We start from the raw sequence: 19,591 nt of genomic DNA on the forward strand, positions 1-19,591 counted from the left end.
AAATACTTTTGCTTATTTAGACAAATGGATCTTTCCTAGATTCAAGTCACCAACTTCATGAACCTATACAGCCTAACAAACTAAAGGCTATAATATTTTTTATATCTACCATACAGATAATGAATTGCATTGAACATGCTCTCTTTTGAAAAAAGATCAACATTAATTTTGTGGAACCTTCAACAGGCACCCAACATATAGAAATTGAAGGCAGATTCTGTCAGCTGTTGCACAGCCGAACTCCATGTTCCTTAGATGTGTGAACATCTATTGACAAGCAAAAAAACAGAGGTGAGGAACCATGACACTAACATGGACATTATTGCCACAACACTTTGAAAACATAAAACGCTTTACAGAAAAGAAAAAAATAAATAAAGAAAAGAGAGAAGCACTAAATATTATACTGAAATCTGTTAAAGAAAAGCAATGATACAAAATACAGTGTCTTGGGGGAAGTAGACAGCTATTTATGCTGTATAATAGGATCAGTCTCTTAGAGGCAGTAAAGAAAGTTGGTCCAAATGTGTTCAAAGAAAGCCAGAGTATTAACTACATATTATAAAGCCTGAATAGTACAACTCAAAGAATGATCAGGGCACATATTAGAAGATGGTTGTACTTTAAGTAAATGTAGATCATACAAACTCAGTCCTCCAGGTGTTGACCTGCCCTGAGCTGCCTGTTCCAATCCCAGCATTACCCAGGAGTTATACTACACCACACGAGGCCTAGAAAGGAAATACAAACTGCTTATACAGGCTTTCTCCCTGAGAAGTATCGGTTGAATCAAGACTATGAAGAAAATAGGGAACCAATTTAACGTGTCCTCAAAGCAAGCATACATTGTTTTTAAAGGCAGATTTTAAAGGGGAGCATCTTTAAAAGCTGATGTATATAAAAACACACCACAGGAATGCCGTGGACAGTGGAAAATATCCTCAAATACTGTATAGCTAGCCTATGAAATGGAAACCTGGTACCGTTAAGAAATCATTAAAAATACCAACCAGATATGGTAAGAGTGATTTCTTGAGGACTTCCTGATGAGTTTGTAGTAGTAGAACCCGTAGCATGAGCCAGAACTTGGCTCAAACTGGAATTATTTATGGTCAATGTTATCTCATGTTGTCCATTTGAAGATGATACCATACCCTGTGAAGTCATGACTTGAGAGATGTCCTGTGTACCTAAATAGATAGAACAACAAAATAAAAAATCTATGAAGATCCTATCTTTATGATACAATTTTTAAAACAATTACTACATTTTCTAAGTATATTTATACATAATATAAACCTTTATTATATATATCTTAATATAAATTATATACACACATCTTATATAGATTTATATCTTACGTTTATGTTTCTAAATTCTCACTACAGAAGATGTAGCCAACATAAAATTTTAGAACGTGTACTCTAAAGGAGAAGTTGTTTCCACTATCAAATTTACTCCTCTAAAGGTTAAGATTTTCAAAGTTTTTATACATTTCTAAAGACTATAAATGTTCTTCTATTTTCATTATATAGCTTACCTTATGAAAAAAGAGCATTAAAAATGATAAAATTGTAGAATTTGCTGAATATGCTGCTACAAGAAGTATATGGCTATCTTTTTAAACAAGGTATTTAAAAAATCTCAGTGCATGACAAACTAAGAAATTCAAAGCATAAGACTTATGACACTGCTTACCACTAGCATTGGTTGTCAGCACAGACTCTTGCTCAGATAGAGATCCTATTGTCATATTAGCTGAAGATGTTACTGTAGGCTGTAAAGACAGGCCTGATATGGGCTGAATAACCACATTAGCAGGCACTGTGTTTTCTGTTGTCTGGAGGGTGGGATTCTGTGAAGCCATATTGGGATCTCCAGTTAGCTGCTGAGCAAGTAAATTACTCTGCTGAAGAATACTTGGATCAATCTGAAAAGCAAGTTCTCAATCTGAAGTTAACAAATATGGGTTACGTGAATATTCATAGCAAACCTAGAATTCAAGAAGGTGAGTATAGAGTATATATATGAACTTCGTAATTGAACATTTTAGTTTTTATTGTGCTTTTTGTTTGTTTGTTTTTAAATGTATCTCTCTCTATATATATAGAAAGCCTCCAAAGTCTACATGTAAACAGTCTATTTAGCTTCAGCTATAGATTCATCCTTCATCAAGAAGTTCGGGAAATCATTATTATAGTTGCATACAAGCATGCTGGACTCTGGATACCCATTATACTGGCATTCTGTACTGACTTAGTGTTGCATTTACTCTTAACACTGTTTTCAGGACTTTCAACGCCAAAAGGCATGGAGCAGAAGATAAGACTGATATCAGAAATTACCTACTTTTTCAGCTCCTATGAGTCTGAAAAAGCTCCAAGCAAGTCAATGCAACTCTGCAAATGACTTTTCCCTTAGCTTGGGGTTGGCCCTTTTGACCTGCATAGGTCTTCTCCAACCTCAGAATGATTCTGTTAAACTGATCAAACCTAAACTAGTTCATTAAAACTGTTAACATCATTTTAAAATTTAAATGTAACCATCTCACTTTTTTATATGAAGCATTTGTATTGTTCATTTTACAAGCTCAAAGGGAATTTAAATTCTGAAACCAAGTATTTAAAAACATGCTAAATAATGGAGGTGTCATGGTAAGGAAAAAAAAACTTTTCTGTAATCATTTGAGTTGTTTTCAGGGGTGGGGACTGCTGGGTGGGGAGATTTAGCCTAAAATGCTTTTAAAGTGAAAAAGACAAAATGCAATTAAAAGAAAAAGCAGCATTTAAAGCAATCTGACAAAATCCCAGAGGGGTAAAAAACAGAAAGACTGGAGGAGAAAAAACAGAAAAAAAAAACAATGTAGCTATTGTTGAAGTCTTTTAACACTGTACAATTGATATAGCACAGAACTGCCAAACACCTCGCTCAAGGGAACTCTTCCAGAAGTATACTCAGTTAAACTTCCTTCAGTCCTCAAACTGACTCTATGAAATTAGAGACAAGAGACTAAAAGCAACCTACCTGTAATGTTATGTTGTTAATACTGGTGGCATCTATTCCAGATATTTGAACATTTTGTCCAACTAGATTAGCAGCAAGTTGTAATTGTATTCCTTCAAGAGTGGCCAAGCTACCATCTGTCAAGGACACAGTTAAGTCACCTCCAGCTACCAAAGAAAACAGTCATATTATAATGTTTTTCTTTATCATTACTGACCACCATCTTATTTTTGTAAATAAAATCACTACAAAAGCTACACATATACACATGTATATATGCAAGGAAACAGAACTTGCAGTTGCTAATTATAAATTCCATATAATTTAGGGATAGCTATTACTTAAACACAAGTTGGCATCTTCCAAAACCAAAGTAGCTTTGGAACCTGGAGAAATTTGGTATAAATTTCATTGGAGAGTATGCCACCCCTAAATACAAGCAACACTTACACAAGGTATGTCCACCTGAGTCATTGCCACATTTATGCATAGAACAGAAACATTATTCAAGAAGGAAGCAAAGATAAACCTACACACATATGTGGGTGGAAATAAAGGTACGTTAGCATTTGAAAAACAAAATCTTAACAACTTAGAAAACTAATATTAAAGTCAAACAGACTGTTGCTACGAATGCTCAGAAAAGGTGAAGAAGTCACCTTGTTTGACATACCTTTTCCAAACACCTTTAGTATTAAGTATGATCAACCAGCCTCCTTTGGTTCATGTCTCAAGAACATTTATCTTTGCCTATCCAAAATCCCTTAATACAATAAATAAATTTGCTTCACAAAGCATCCAAGAAATACCTCTTCTGGGCAAAATGCAAATCAGTAATCTTGATTTTAAAAGTTTCCTGCTTCTTCCTAGGACTCCTTATTCTGTTCACTCAAGAACTCCAAGCAAACAGATAGCTTTTAAATCTCCAATTTTTCCACAAACCAAGCTTGTCAAAAAAAAAAAAAAATTTACCAGTATATTCTGAACTCTATTTGTTGGTTTCAGACAACAGCTTAGGGTAGCTGATGACTATAGTTAAGTACAAGACCAAGACATCACTGCAAAACAGTTTTGCTTCGCTTCTTTTTAAGAAAAGGCAAGAATATTACCGAAAATAACACAATTACTCCTGCTACTTATCTTTGTTTTCTTCCTTTCTACAGTGCAACACCACAGCAGAACTTAAGAGATCTAAGTGAACTATGACCAGCATACATTTTCCCCTTCATTCTAAAATACATGTAAGTAGCTATTTATGTCATCACTGTGAAGGAAGTTGAATGCTACCTGCTTGGAAGTAGCGTTTGGTATAAGTTTCTGAACCCTAGCAGAAAGCCAAATTCAGTATTTCATTTAAATACCACTAATAAAAAGTAACCCGTTTTTACCTGACACAGAAGCAGGCAGAATAGCCTGGCCCACAAGTCCTTGTTGAAGTAAATTTTGATCAAACTGACTTGTCAAAACAGAGTTATTCATGATGAAAACATTTGGGTCTGTTGATGATGAATTAAGAAGACTGACTGGCTGTAGTCCCTCAGTTGAAGTACGGGCAACAGGCTTCCTAACCTTCTTGGTCTCTGGTTTATAATGACACTGTATGTGGGTTTTTCTGCGCCCAGACGTACGAAACCGTAAATCACAGTGAGGACATTTGAACGGCTTTGCTCCTGTATGCAGACGCATGTGGACTTTCAGACTTCCTTTTGTAGAAAAAGAATTACTGCACACATGACAACTGAAGAGCTTCTGACCTAGAAAAATTTTAAAAAGAGAAAGGTAAGTGATAAAAACTCTAAAAATCAATAGCCCCGTACCAATGAATTAAGAAAACATGGATTCTAAACTAAATTGAACATAATAAGTTTGAAATAATTAGCCACACTCTTTATAGTTTTGGCTGCTTTTCAAATGAAGAAAGGATTTTAATTAATCTTAATTTTTTCCTAATTTCTGAGACTCAGTTTATTTCTAATACACTGTGAAAAAAATCATTCAGATTTTGACCTGATAGGTCATCTAATGTCTCGTCTTCATCATTATCTCTCACTTCCTGACATAACAATTCAACCTACTTCAGTTTACTGATTTAGATTACAAAACCCTAACACATCAACGTCCCTTTTTGTTCAACAAAATAGTAATTACAAATTGGGATGAAAGGTCATACAGGAATGACAAATGCTGAATTAGCACTGTTTCCAAATAAAGTCAAATTAAGTATACTTTATGGCATCTACAAGATGATTACTGCATCTACAAGATGATGCAATATTGCTGGCTACTCAGGTAAAACGTTAACAAGAACTGCTATACATACAGGGAATTAAAAAGCAGTGAAGGCAGAAGTACAATATTATGTGACTTCAGTTATTCCACTATAGCAGTATACACTACGTCGGGATGAGATGCAGGGAGTAAATACTTAGCCAGAGAACCAAATCTCAGAACTTTCAACAACATACAAGAGCTGGTTCTATGTATTACAACAGAATCTCTCTATATAGTAACTGCAGTACAAAGGCCAATAAAATCCAAGAGAAAAACATATCTGAAAGGAAGCGTAACAGTAGTGTTTGTTTAAAAAAAAATTTAAATCACCTCAAACAGTAAGTTTTTGCAGATAGCACAACATATTTTTTTTTTTTTTTTAAAGACACTATACCAGACACTCAGGGGAAAAAAGCTTATTACATATTAAAAGACTTTAAACTGATTTTAAACACAAGGCCTAACAACAGAAGGAAATGACTAGAAATGTGGATATATTTCAGAAGTCCACCTGAAGAGAAGAGCAATATTAAATAAAAGTCATAATACAATAAACCAAGAAAATGTATCCAGTGCTAATGGTTAAAAAAAAAAATTGCAGGTACATATATACTTTTTCCATGAGCTAAAACTATGACTGTACTCTGCTCTGGTGACGCTGCACCTTGAGTACTGTGTTCAGCTTTGGGCCACTCAGTACAAGAAGGACATCAAGGCCCTGGAACACGTCCAGAGAAGGGCTACAAAGCTGGTGCAGGGCCTGGAACACAAGTCCTTTGAGAAGTGGCTGAGGGAACTGGGATGTTTAGCCTGGAGAAGAGGAGGCTCAGGGGAGACCTCATTGCTCACTACAACTACCTGAAAGGAAATTGTGGGGAGCTGGGCACCAGCCTCTTCTCACAGATAACTAGTGATAGGACTAGAGGGAATGGCCTCAAGTTGCACTAGGGGAGGTTTAGGTTAGAAATTAGGAGACATTTCTTCTCAGAAAGAGTGGTCGGGCATTGAATGGAATGGGTTGCCCAAGGAGGTGGTGGCATCGCCATCGCTGGGGGTGTTCAAGGAAAGGTTGGACGTGGTGCTTAGGCACATGGCTTAGTGGGTGACATTGGTGGTAGATGGATGGTTGAACCCGATAATCTTGGAGGTCTTTTCCAACCTTAATGATTCCATGATTCTACCTTATAAGCCTACTGGTATAGGACATAGTAATAATATGGTTTATTCAAAATAACGACTCATTTGATGATGCTGTAAGCACAGAAAATGTCACCTAGCATTGCCATTCCCCACGTCATAGTGAAATACACCATTCCTTGCAAAATATTCAAGCTAAACGAACCTGTTAAGATAGTTACAAGATTCTCAACAAAGATATTCAAAATCTTACTGACCTGTGTGTGTTTTAACATGACAATCTAGAGTGGATTTTACAGTGAAACTCTTCCCACATTCTTCACACTTATACGGCTTCTCTCCAGTATGGATACGAACATGCCTAATAATTCCAGAATACATGTATGACATGAATCTCTACCTTTTATGCCAGTTTCTAGGAATAGTTTATATCTTACTAATTTTAGATGTTATCAAATACTTAATGTAACATTAAGCAGAACTACCAAAGAAGATGATTTAAGCGTGGTTGGTTTTTTTTTCAAATTGATTTTTATGTTTTAATATTCAAGTTCTATTGCAAGAAAAATAATCTAAAATCCAACAAGCGTTTTAATAGTGCAAGAAACAAGAAATACGAAAAGTTTGCATATTCTGTATTTGACTAAACCAGCATTTTGGTACATATCTTTTAACCATTCTGGAAAAAAAAAAAAAAGACAAATGTACATAAATAAGAGTCAAGCCTTAGCTTAGCAGTAACAGTTTCATATAACTTTTTTGTGACTAAGTGCCTGGTGAAGAACTTAGAGATCTAAGATACAGAAGTTTTCCATTTCTTACCTGACTAAGTCACTGGGCTTTTTAAAGCTTTTGGGGCAGTAACTGCAACAGTTAGCGTATTTAGGCTCTGCTTCCAGTTCTGCCTGTTTATCTTTGATCTCACTAATTCTGTCTTTCTCTGCAGCAGACTGAACAAGAACTTTTTCTGAGACGGTGGCACTTTCTCGAGGCCTGATCTTTGCTAGTTCTGCTGTTTCTTCTTCCGTGAAAGTTATTACTCCAGGACGAGATTTTCTTGAAGTTCTCTCAGAGTTTTCTTCGTCATCTTCAACACACGTAACTATCAAAAAATATATAAACATATCTGTTTAGCCTAATCTGTCAGCTGAAATTATGAAAATAAAGGGTGGCCAAGAAACACATGGCCACCAGGTGGACTTAAAGTCTGTGGCCTGAGCTTGGACTTAAATCTCTTTCAGAGATCTAATTAGATGTTTATATTTCTTTTAAATCAAGACAGATTTGTAATTCTTATTTTTACAACAATTAAATACAGGTATGAGTTATTCAAGAAAAAAAAATCCCTTTTAATGGCACATTAAAATAGCTATGGAACACAATAATCTGACTGCACTGGACAGGCTCCTGGCAAACTGATGTCTTTAAACAATTTAGACAAAAAAGTACTTTCAGTGGCTCAGGACATTACCCATGCTTGAAGGCTAATTTATAGCATTACTGTTACAGCATTCATGCAATCCACTGAAACATTTGTACTTGTTACGTAGTAAGTACAGTAAGAGTAAAAAATGAAATTACCTCCCCCTCCTGTTTCTGTAGCTGCAGCTACAGCTGAGGAGACTGCCTGATGTTTTTTCATATGTTTTTTGCAGTGAACAGTTGTTCGAAAACTTTCATCACAGAATGGGCACTTGTAAGGCTTCATGCTCATGTGAGTTGCCATGTGCCTTGTAAGGCTGCCATTAGTTGTGAAGGACGTATTGCATATGCTACAGCTGAATGCTTTAACTCCTTAAAATAACAGAAACAAGTAAGTAGCATGCAGTTCTTCTAAGTTTATGTATACAAGTTTGGGTACTGTAAACCTTCTGAGTTAAGCAAATGCAGAGCTGATTGTACTCTGTTACCTGTATGAGTCTTTTCATGTGACTTAAGAACTCCTGATGAAACAAAGCCACGGCCACATAGTTGGCATTTATAAGGCTTCTCACCAGTATGTGATCGTACATGTTGTTTCAAATGGCTGGATTTCTTAAAACCCTTGTTGCAATATTCACATCTATTAAAAGAAAATTATTTTCATTAGTTGTGTGTAGTTAGTAGCAATAAGAAATTCAGGAAAATCTTTGACTCATCCTAAAAGTTAAATGTAACAAACCTATATGAACGCCTGCTTTGATCTTCACTGTCCTCAAGAAAATGAGGCCGCTGGGAATGCAATTCAAGTTCTTCTTGTGATGACTGATCTTGTATCAACCGAGTAGTCTAGAAATCAAAGCCTCAAGTAAATTTCAGCAACACAATATTGAAACAAAGCCACACAAGTAGGTAAGGAAAAATATAGTATTTGCAGTCAATACAAATAATCAAAGCAATGCCAGAAATCTACCCTTTCACAAATGCCAAGAAACTGAGTGCAATACAATAATACCTCACTCTTTCCAAGTGAGAAGGAAAGTAGCAAAACTTGCACCTACTAAACCAGAATAAAGAGATGAGGTGTACTCACACCTCCCTACCAATCTACAAAAGAAGTCTCAAGTCTCCTAGATTTTCTAATGTTTGAAGGGTTAAATTTAGCACTAAAGCAGCCATTTTAAACAGCATGAGCCACAAACCAAGTAGCAAAATACAGTGGTGCTGACAGTTCTTGACTACTTTCTGAACAGGTTTTTCCTCTAAGCAATAGCTACAGACAAATCCTCCAGAACAATAGCATGTTGTAATGTTTAAAGAAGAACTCCAAGGGCTGAATTGACTCCAACATTTCCACACCCTAAAACCTAGCTCCCTTACTAGCATTTGCCTTTGCAGAATAGTATTAAAGGGCTGTAATTCCTGCAGCTCAGTATCAGAATGGTAAAGACACTCCCTATTACTATAGATGGTCATCACAGTAGATACAGTTAGCATAATAAAAAGTACTATTTAAATTGTGTTGGTTTTTTTTATAAGTAACTAAACTTAAACGAATTTAACCAGATGAGAGCTATGAAAGAACACTCTACACTGCAATATACAAGCTCCATGAATGATAACTACATATTTATAATGTTATTTTTATTGCTTGATCACATCTGTAAGAATTTAAGAATTAGGAAAGAATATAGTGCAATAATACAAGATCATTTTATAACATTAAGTCACACGAGAAGACTCATACAGGTTCCTTAGCTTCAGGCTTGCAATTTTACTTCATAGTATTATATCTTTTAAATGCCTAGAGCACCAAATCGTACAAACCTTTTTATGAAACAAATAGCCATGTCACATGTTACATACTACCCCCTCCCTTTTTTTCCCTCGCTGCTCAAAGAAAAAATGCAATCTAGAAAAGAAAACATGAAACTTTCCCCATTTGTCAGTTTACAAAATCAGTTATTGAAGAATTCAATAAAATCATCACTGAACATAAAAAAATGGATTCTGCCATCTAGCAGTACTTACTACATTAATAGCATCTGTATTTGGAACTTGAAGAAGGGCTGGTGGATGGTAACTCGTTGAAAGAGCCTGAGATTCAAGTGTGCTCGAATCCTGCAGCTGCTGTACAGCTGGAAACTGAGTCTGTTGATTGTAGCTGTCATTCACTGTAAAACCTATCAGAAAGTAAAAGTCACAAAACCAGAAAACACACTAAATGGGACTCAATAACACCACTGTTTTGTTTTGTTTTTGTTTTTGTTTTTTTTTTTTAAAGACTACCTTCAAAAGAGATTAAGTAGTATTACTATATGGTAATGCTCATTTTATACTCTTCACTGCTGAGTGGCAAAATACATGTTTCTGGGATCTACATAATATGCATAATTGGGTTACTTACCATTAGCTGGAATTCTATTGGACAATCTCCTCCACAGAAAAACACTGTTTGAAGTTTCTTCAAGGTGCCACAATTACCTTAGAGCCATTGAAATTTTGAATTTCTTGTATGTAAGCATGCATGTGTCAAACAGGTTGACCCATCTCCCTTTATCCATGTTGGTACCACGCTCCCTTAACTACACTGGAAGCCGATCACAAGGATGCAAAGCTCAGTGGGGAGGATGGCGGGTGAGTGGAGGAGATGACCCAATAGGAGAACTCCAGTTTCTGATAAAGTAATCCCATTTTCTCCTACTTTGGATCTCCTCCACATATTCCCACTCTTTAGATCATAGTAAAGTATGGCCTCTCAAAGGCAAACTGCAAAGTAAAAATAAACACATTTTTAATTCACATTTCCAGTATGAAGACCTGAAATTTTTATTCAGTTTTGTTCTTCTAAAATATCAGATTTTAACCAATTCCTTTTCTAAATGAATGAACAAACTGATAGTATCACTGACTCAAAGCCAGGAAAATACAGCTCAGATTCCAATTTTCTTTATGCTATTAGAGATGCCCTTTTATCAACCCTTCCAAACCCTAATACTTCTAATATTAAATAAAATCGGTGTTACATTGGAAGAAATGAAACCACCAGTATGAGTAATTAATAAGGGCAGCAATTTTACTATTTCTGTGCAGTTTGCCTTCAGCGGACAAAAAGGGTGAAGATTATGAAAACAGGGTAGAAACAAAAACTCATATCAGATGATCACAGCATCAGAGGCCAAAAAAGCAATGCTTAGAGAATGTTTTGAATTACATTTATCGAACACTGGGATGAGTTAAGTATAAGCAGAAATTTTCCCAAAAGATATTTTCACAGCATAAGATTACTATTATCAATATAGAAAGAAAATCCTAGTTATGTGCTACCACTTACATCATAGAATGAAAAGCCACAAATGTAAACAACTCGAGAGCATTATTAGTCAGGTGGTAATTCAGCATAAAACCTAATGCCACAACTTGTCTTAGATTTTCTCCTAGAACCACCAAGATTACCAGAAAAAAGGATTCAACAAGCTGAACCTTGCACCTGAATTACTCTTAATTAAATGATAAAAAAAAGGTAGCCTGAAAAACAGCCACATGAAGCTTTATGGTCTTTAAAGGGATACTAATTGCTGTTTTGAAATATATTTTAAAAGCTCTGTTATGGAAAAATGGTATTCCCATTATATATGATGAGAACACACACAAAAATAAGCTTCAAGAAACCAAGAAACTAAAGTGATGCCACTTCCACACCCTACATACAAAAATGGACATAACTATCAAATGTTAAAAACATTTATTAGAGAAACAAGAGGGGAAAAAAAAGCAAAAAAAAAAAAAGAAGCTACTATATCATTACCTGGTTCATTTTAATGTTTTAATAAAAGCAATTATAGACATGCTGAAAAGTTTCGCAGAAAGAATTCTGGAACAGAGTGCTCAGGAAGAAAAGTTCTGAATTTAGATGTATTTTAGGACAAAATGAAGAAAGAAATACTACTTCTGAAAGTAGTTCTAGAATAAATATAGGAATAAGCTATAAAAAGAACGTAAGTGATGCATCACTGTGTTGCTCAACACCTAGGTCAAAGGTCAATTTCCACTCAATTTTCACAGAACATTACCCACAAAAATAAGTAAATGAGATAGGCTATGTCTAAATAAGAAACAAAATTCATAGCCTTGAATTTCAGTTCTTGCTTTCCATCACTATCATTTCCCAGAAACTTCTGCTTAACTTTCTTTTGCCAAGCAAAGAACAGAAAATGACTTAAAGGTCTTCATTATAAAAGGGAGTCTCTTAACTACAAAATTTTCTGAACTTGGATCAGCTTTATGTTCAGTACAAGTATTCATTTGCAATGTTCATTTTCTCTAGGCTTTATAACATCACCCAACCTATTCTCTTCTACATCGATAAAAATTACTGAACAAAATAGAATATGCTGGAAATCAGTTTACTACTGAAGACACATGGCTTGACATGAGAATCAGAAACCTACCGTGTAATAGCTCATAGAAAATACAGTATCTTAGTTTGTAATAACAACTTCATGTCTTTCTTTTCCAAACTGACAGGTCATTCAAACTCTAAATTACAAATGCATCTACATGCACAAGTTTATCACTGCAGAGATCCACGACTAGCAATCAAATGTTCCAGAGGTTTGTTTCCTAGGCAACTTTTGGAACCACCTGAACCATATTCGTTACAATCAATGTATAAATAGTAAATGAAAGAATAGGAATTTCAAGTCTTAGGATTGCAAATCAAATTCTTAAGAAAGCAAAACAGCAGTCCGGTGGCAAGGGCATATTCACGTAGGCAACAGAGTAATAGTATTTGGAATTCTTGTAGTATTTCAAAAACACTTTCCCCATCTCCACTAATTGAATTATTAACATTCAACCATGCTTATAGGGATATTTTACAGGAAGAAAGGGTGACAATCTATACGAAAACACGTTTGGTGACAGATGATGTTCAACAACCTAAGGACACATTCTGATAAAGGATCCATTTAGTTGTTCTGACCTCACTAAAAAGTCTTCAAACGAAGATGCCTGAATACGTAAAATTACAAAGGATACTGAAGTGCTTTTACTATCTTCAAAACTAGCTAAAATGAACACCAGATTATGACGCAGAAGTGCCCTCAAAAGATACACACTTCTTACCAAGTCTGAACATATCAAGAAGAAAATCTGAACAAACCAGAATTTCTGTTTGTACTAGTAAGTAATACTTATACTACTGAGAAGTATTACAAACAAACCTGAAAGGAAAAAAAAAAAAAGAGTTCTAACAGGTCTGTGCAGACATAGAATCAGCTTCATTTGGATGAAATGCAAAGATTTCCTTTCTCAAAAAAAAAAAAAAATTACTAAAGGTTTTCTAAAAACTTTGAGGTTCTGTTAATAAACAATGACCCAAAATATTTTAAGAATACAGCCTACAAGTATCAAGGAAAAAAAAGACACAATGTCTTGAGCTTGAATGCTCTGCCTAGCTGATAGGAAAAAGAAATTAGGAGCATGAAGCACAGATGCAGACATAGGGAGAGGGTCGACCAATTTAACGCATGCATCCGCGCAACTGCTTACCTACCTGAAATTCAAAAATTTTGTAGGGCTCCAGGATCTTCAAGGAAACTTCAAAGAGTAGGGAATCTGTGGATGAGATTCCAAGTAGAATAGGAGACATCTTATACAAAAGAGCCTTAAATAAAACCACAAATGTTTTGATTCTCCTGTACCAGTTTCATAATGTACTGATGATCAGCCTAGATCTGGTCAAAGAATTGTTTTGTAGGATCTAGAAGTATCCTTTTTTCCCCTCTCCTGAAAAAAGCTCTTGGTTTTTAACATTCACTTAATGGAGAAAATAACATACTAGAAACTGAAGTCTAAATAAAAAGTAACAAAACAAGGTCTTCATATTGGATTTTTAAGTTCAAAAGAGCTATAAAAATCCAAACAAAAAACATCATCACACTGAAAATAACACTGACAGCGAAAAGGTTGTGTTTTTATTCTGCAGTCTCTTTTTGTTCACTTGGAAAACTTTAAGAGGTAACTAATGAACGTAATCTACAGGGTTACTATAGGACCTGGTTCAGTTTTACTTAATAAAGTTGGAGACTAATTTCTTTTCCCAGTGACATACAAAGCAGAACAGCCTAGAAAATTAAAACTAGCAAGAAATTACACTGCTTCTTCACACTGTCATGCAATTTAACAGTTGATAACATTTTTACAAAAAGCACTCTACAATTAATCAGGGAATGAAATTAAGAATATAGAAGTTTAATCAGATGGAATACCAATTGCTGATCACCAGCTAAAGTTCTTTGCTAGAGTCAGGAACAAGGAGGAATAGACCAACCAAAACAAACAAAAAAATTCAATGTACACCCAAACCCAACCAAACAAGAACTAGTAACATCGTATCAAGCAACAACTCAAGAAAGACACCAGTGAAAAGCAAAGGAAAACTAACTTCTTCATTCTCTGCAGGCTACAAAAGCATCTCTTACACTTGAGTATTTTAAAGCTAGAATAAAAAAAAAAGCTTCCAGGTGTTCATGAACTTTTAATTTGTTACATATGTAGATTTATAAAATATAAAGAAAATCACTGTCATTAAATGAAACAATGATTTTTACATGATAACATATCACAAACCTCAACAGCTACTCAATCAAATCGTAGACCATGTTCCTGATCATCTCAAATTAGTAGCAGGTAGTTAGATGGGCAAGTTGTGTGCACTGCCTACTATCGTATCATTTACGAACACGAGTAAGGAAAGAATATAAAATGCCTGACTGCAAGCCCCATACTGTAATGGCTAATCATCAGCTCATAAAAGCAAAATCTAATTACATTCAAGTATTCTATATATTCTACCAAATATAGTTTCAAAATTGTAATTAAAGAAAATGCTTTTGTAAGTTATTTGCCTTGCAGTTATGTTGATTGTAGATGCTCGATTTTAAAATGTTTTTGATAGCTACGCTGTAAAACCAAATTTATGAAGATTACCTTCAAAACCTTTATAAAAGCTTTATTTATTACTAACCTTGTGATAAGCCCTGTTGATCAAACGACTGCTGTGTTATAGCTTGTTGCTCAAATTGAGCGATGTTTTCCTGTAAAGTATGCTGGGATGTCACAAATCTATCTGAAATGGTGGAGATGAAAAAATATATGTATCAAGAAAAGATGGAATTAATTGGATAATTCAGTTATTCCTAAAAATGTATATTTTAGTCATTTGATTTTTTCCTATATTAAAAAATAAACAAAAAATTATTTGCTGAATAGGTATTTAAATCTTTGCTTATTGTAGGCTCTTGTACTTACTATGGAAAAAAAGAAAAAAAAAAGTAAAATACTGTAATCTATCATCACTAACAGAATAAATTGACCAAACATCTTGTTATTTTCCAACCTCAAATCACAGGTATTACTTCCTAAGCAGACTATACAGCAGTGCTTTTTATTAAAAATAGAGATGAAAAAGTTTTTGGTCACGTTATTTTCAATATATTTTACAGTTTCGTTTGTGATACAAATAAACATGTAAAGATACATAGTTTTATATTTTTAAAAGTATGCCTAAAAACTAATGAATAAAATTTTATAATATGTTAAGTGGTGAGCTTTTGACTCCATGTACTTTTCTCATTTGTTACGTGCACTGTCTTGAAACCAAAATCATTTGCTTTTTGGAATAAACAGACCTCATTATAAACGTCATGTTTCAAATACTCACCCTCATCTTGCTCTAAAGGCTGGTCAGCTAATTGTTGTTCTAGTGCTGTTTCTTCTGTGCCTACCACTGGCTGCTGGTCTAACTCTAAAATAGCCTGCTGATCTGTTGCAACAGCTTCTGACTGCTGAAGCTCATCGCTTTCAATTTCCACTTGCATCTGTGTAGAAACATGAATGCTCTGCTGATCTACTGTAGAGTCATCTATTGAAGCAGACTGTTGATGCTGCTGAAGTTGCTGTGCAAGTTCGTACCTGCAAACAAAGGTAAGAAGGTCTTTTTGTGGCTTTAGACAGACACTGTCAGATTATTTTTACTGTACAGCAAAATTTACTACACCTACAGAGCAAGCTAGGTATTTGCTACCCAGGAACAAATATCCTTATTCAATTATTAGCATTTATTACCGAGCAAAGCTGCCTTTTGAAGCATCTTTAAGAAAGGACTACCGAAATACGTTGAAGGATTTGTATAGAAGTTGTAAACATACCTATGAGTCTTCATGTGTTTTTTACAGTTTAGTGATGTTTTGAATGTTTTTTGACAATATGGACACATATATGGTCGAAGGTCATTATGGATTCCCATATGTCGCCTGAGGCTACCACCAGTAGTGAAGGCCCCGTTGCATATAAGACACTTAAAAGCTTTCAATCCAGTGTGTGTTCTAATATGTGCTTTCAGAACTCCCGCTGACACAAAACCTCTTCCACACTGAGAGCACTTAAATGGCTTTTCACCCGTATGTGACCTTTTTAAGAGAAAGGAGAAGACTTACGTTTGATTCCAAAAGGTAGTAAGATAACAAATTTTCAAAAGAGTAAAATAAAGAAAACGAAAGCAACTGGATGGATGGAAAAGGCCTAAGTTAACAAAATTTAGATATTATAGCTTCAATAAATTATACATGTCCTGCATGTCATCATTGGCAGGGCCAGAAGTGATATTGTCTTCACAGTTCTCACCATGTTCCGCGTTCCAGCCACCTTTTCTGGTCAGACTTTGCCTGAATTAAGCTATTCAGGTTGAACTGAATATGCTCTTCAGACTAAGATAATATCATTCACATGCAGTGTGCTCATTCTAGCTAAAACAATGTCCCCAGAAATTCAGAGGAAAATATATTGTCCTGCACATATTAACTGTTATTCTGGCAATCTCTTAATGAAAAGCTTGGATACCTTTGACTGAATTTCAGCAATAAAGAAGGCTCTTTTTTTTTTTTTTTTGTTTTTTTTGTCTCTAATACATCTTTTATGATTCACTAACAACTAAATTTTAAGTAACTAAAATCTGCAGCCAATTTTCTAGAAGTTAACTTTTGAGAACAGAACTATGTCCATCCTGAATACTCCCTGAACAAAGCACAGTATAACTAGTACTTCAGACTGCTATGTGAAAACAATATTCAGAAGTGGGGAAATACCCTCACCTGTACTAACGCTAAATCCTGCTCGACAAATCCTTCCTTCCAGAGATGTTAGAGTTTCCCTTTAGGACTCCACTAAGATGTAATACAGACTGAATGACAAGTTAGGAAATGGAGCAGAGCGAAATGAAAATTTTTAAGGTTACAACTGTATTTTCTGAGCAGTGAGAGCCAGGAGAATAACAGTGTGAATGCTAGCAAATAGAAGATAAAAGAACCAGGATTTAATAAAATAACCAGCTGGAACTGGGTGAAGTTAGGGATGCTTTATGATTATAGTACTCTTAGAAGTTTATGACCACCACACCAGATGCCACAGTAAAGAAGAGTATGATAGATAGATCTACATATCTAAATTTGAATTAGAGAAAGTATGAAAGCCATGTAAAGCTCACATTGCAGGTGTAAGCAGATCACCACCTGCTTGCAGGGAATCCTTACTTAGGTCATAGTAATCATGACCCCCTTCCCCCCCACGTCTTCTCTTTCAATTATTTGGCCCACAAAACATTGTCAAGTCTTGGAGCAACCTGATTTAACTTTGAAGCTAGCTCTTCTTTCAAAAAGAAGGTTATACTAGTTACCTCCACTGGTGCCCCTCACACCTCATTTTTTTCTATAACTCCATGGCTTTAGGGTTTTAACAAATACCCACGCTCTGGAACTTGAACAGAACTTCAAGGAGCCAAGAGATCCCAAGAATGTTTACTTGATTACATTGTAAGCCTAAATTTTTAGGTTCAGTACTTAGAAACTAGAAAACAACACAAGGCTAATTTCCTTCTCAAATAACAGCAGCTACATACAAAGCAGATGATTTGGAGTATGCATTTACAAAATTATTAAAGAAATTACATGCAATGCTTGCAATTTTCTATATACCATTTCGGAAAAAAAAAAAAAAAAAAAAAGAATTCTACTGCTAATGAACTGCACAGTAAACACAACCATGCGTACTGCTAGAACTGTGCACGGGCACAGATTAGTCCAAAATCTCCTTCAACATTACCAGAAAAATCAGTTATCACTGGTTCACTACTTAAAGACAATTAAAACATTGAAAAGAAGCCTTTTCGGTGACCAATATGTACACTTCATACTTCCATAAGATTTGTTATTGCGTACATTTCCTTTCTCCTTCATATTTATTTTACCTGATATGTTGTTTAAGATGACAAGATTTTTTATAGGCTCGATGGCAATAAAAACACTTATAGGGTCTGTCGGCATCATTCACAAAATTGTTGTTAAAATAATTTTGGAAGAACTGGCTATTCCTTGGGATTGGCTGGATAAGACCTGCATATAAAAACACAAAGGAAAAAATAATTGATAAAGATACTCCAAAGCTGCAGTAATCTGGAAAGCTAGTATTTGGAAAAAAAAAAAAAAAAAAAAAACTTACGACTAAGCTTTTGGTATGAAAGAATGTAAGAAAATTAGTACATTTTCAGCACCTACTTGAGATTATATATTCATCTACTTCACATACATATTCATCTACTTCACATTATACACACTGTATGCATACTATGTATGCATACATACACAGTTGATTTTTTTAACCCATAGGTCAACCTCATTACATTAAGCCTCACATATATCAAAAATAAAAATCATTTTAAAGAAAGTCAACTGTTATGAATTCACTGCCAATCAGATGCATTGTTCTTCCTACTTCCATCTTATCCACATAACATTTTGTGTACCTACATATATGTTAAATATGTCATGTTTTAACACTTATCTTGCATAAAAATTAGTTTGCATTATAGCAGCCTTAAATGATATAAAATCCACTTTAAAATATTTTATTTGATCTACTCTGCCTAATCAGCATGCTTGCTAATTTTCTGGGTAACTCCAAATATTTATTGGGGGAAAAAAGAATCAAAAGATGGCTTATTTAAACAAAGACGCTTTACACACCGTACCCTGAAAACAGTTAAGGGTAGTTCTGGAACCCTGAAACCGGTTAAGGGTAGTTCTGGAAAATCACATAAGAGTTTCTGCTACTAAACATCCAACTGCTAATAGAACAGTATCTGTCTCAGAAGCAGTCAACATAAGGCCATCATTCCAAACAATAACAGAATAGGAACAGTAGCAGAGATCTCAAGTAAACAAGCTCAGTCACTGATACATCTGAATGCAAAAGTACTCATCACAACATTGGTGTGAAAGACTGATGAATGACACAGTTTCAATATAGCAGCAAAAAATACCTTTATGATACTAAATCACCAAAAAAGCCCTTCATGCTATTTTTCCTTCTTCTTCAAACTGCTTGGTCTAACCCTGTATTTCATATTCAGAAAGGAAAGTCCGATGGGTTTCTGCTGACTTCCAAATATATTTGAAAAGTGCAGAAGAAAGGAAAACTTTTTGATGAGAGGTTGCAGCAACATCAAAAGGGGATTAAGTTTATTGGGCTGTGACTTGAGTAAGTGTATGCATACGTATGTTATACATATTTCTACGTGTATATGTGAACCAAAATTTCCTTTGTGTTCCCCAACTAACTCAGTCTAGGAAGAATATCTTCTCCCAGAAAAATTCTTCTGACATTCTTTTTGCAATAGTAATGAGAATCATACAATATCCTGAGT

The 19,591-nt window shown here is 34.9% G+C and overlaps 1 protein-coding gene across 4 annotated transcripts in view; it reads right to left on the reverse strand.

The window, feature by feature from the left end:
• ZNF236 (zinc finger protein 236) overlaps positions 1–19,591 on the reverse strand; it is a 68,895-nt gene that overhangs the window by 13,503 nt on the left and 35,801 nt on the right. For 2 of the 4 annotated variants that reach the window (XM_084281395.1, XM_084281398.1), the window contains 14 exons: positions 18,137–18,281; positions 16,044–16,304; positions 15,557–15,807; positions 14,861–14,962; positions 9,862–10,013; positions 8,573–8,679; positions 8,322–8,473; positions 7,993–8,205; positions 7,234–7,513; positions 6,669–6,772; positions 4,392–4,757; positions 3,025–3,170; positions 1,699–1,930; positions 1,011–1,190 (listed from right to left, as the gene is read on the reverse strand). In XM_084281395.1, coding sequence (XP_084137521.1) covers positions 1,011–1,190; positions 1,699–1,930; positions 3,025–3,170; positions 4,392–4,757; positions 6,669–6,772; positions 7,234–7,513; positions 7,993–8,205; positions 8,322–8,473; positions 8,573–8,679; positions 9,862–10,013; positions 14,861–14,962; positions 15,557–15,807; positions 16,044–16,304; positions 18,137–18,281 — 2,691 coding nt within the window. The remainder of the gene's footprint in view (positions 1–1,010; positions 1,191–1,698; positions 1,931–3,024; positions 3,171–4,391; positions 4,758–6,668; positions 6,773–7,233; positions 7,514–7,992; positions 8,206–8,321; positions 8,474–8,572; positions 8,680–9,861; positions 10,014–14,860; positions 14,963–15,556; positions 15,808–16,043; positions 16,305–18,136; positions 18,282–19,591) is intronic. The other 2 variants (XM_084281396.1, XM_084281397.1) reach the window with 2 other exon arrangements.

This window comes from Netta rufina, assembly GCF_964035555.1.
Source record: "Netta rufina genome assembly, chromosome: 2".
Taxonomy (NCBI): domain Eukaryota; kingdom Metazoa; phylum Chordata; class Aves; order Anseriformes; family Anatidae; genus Netta; species Netta rufina.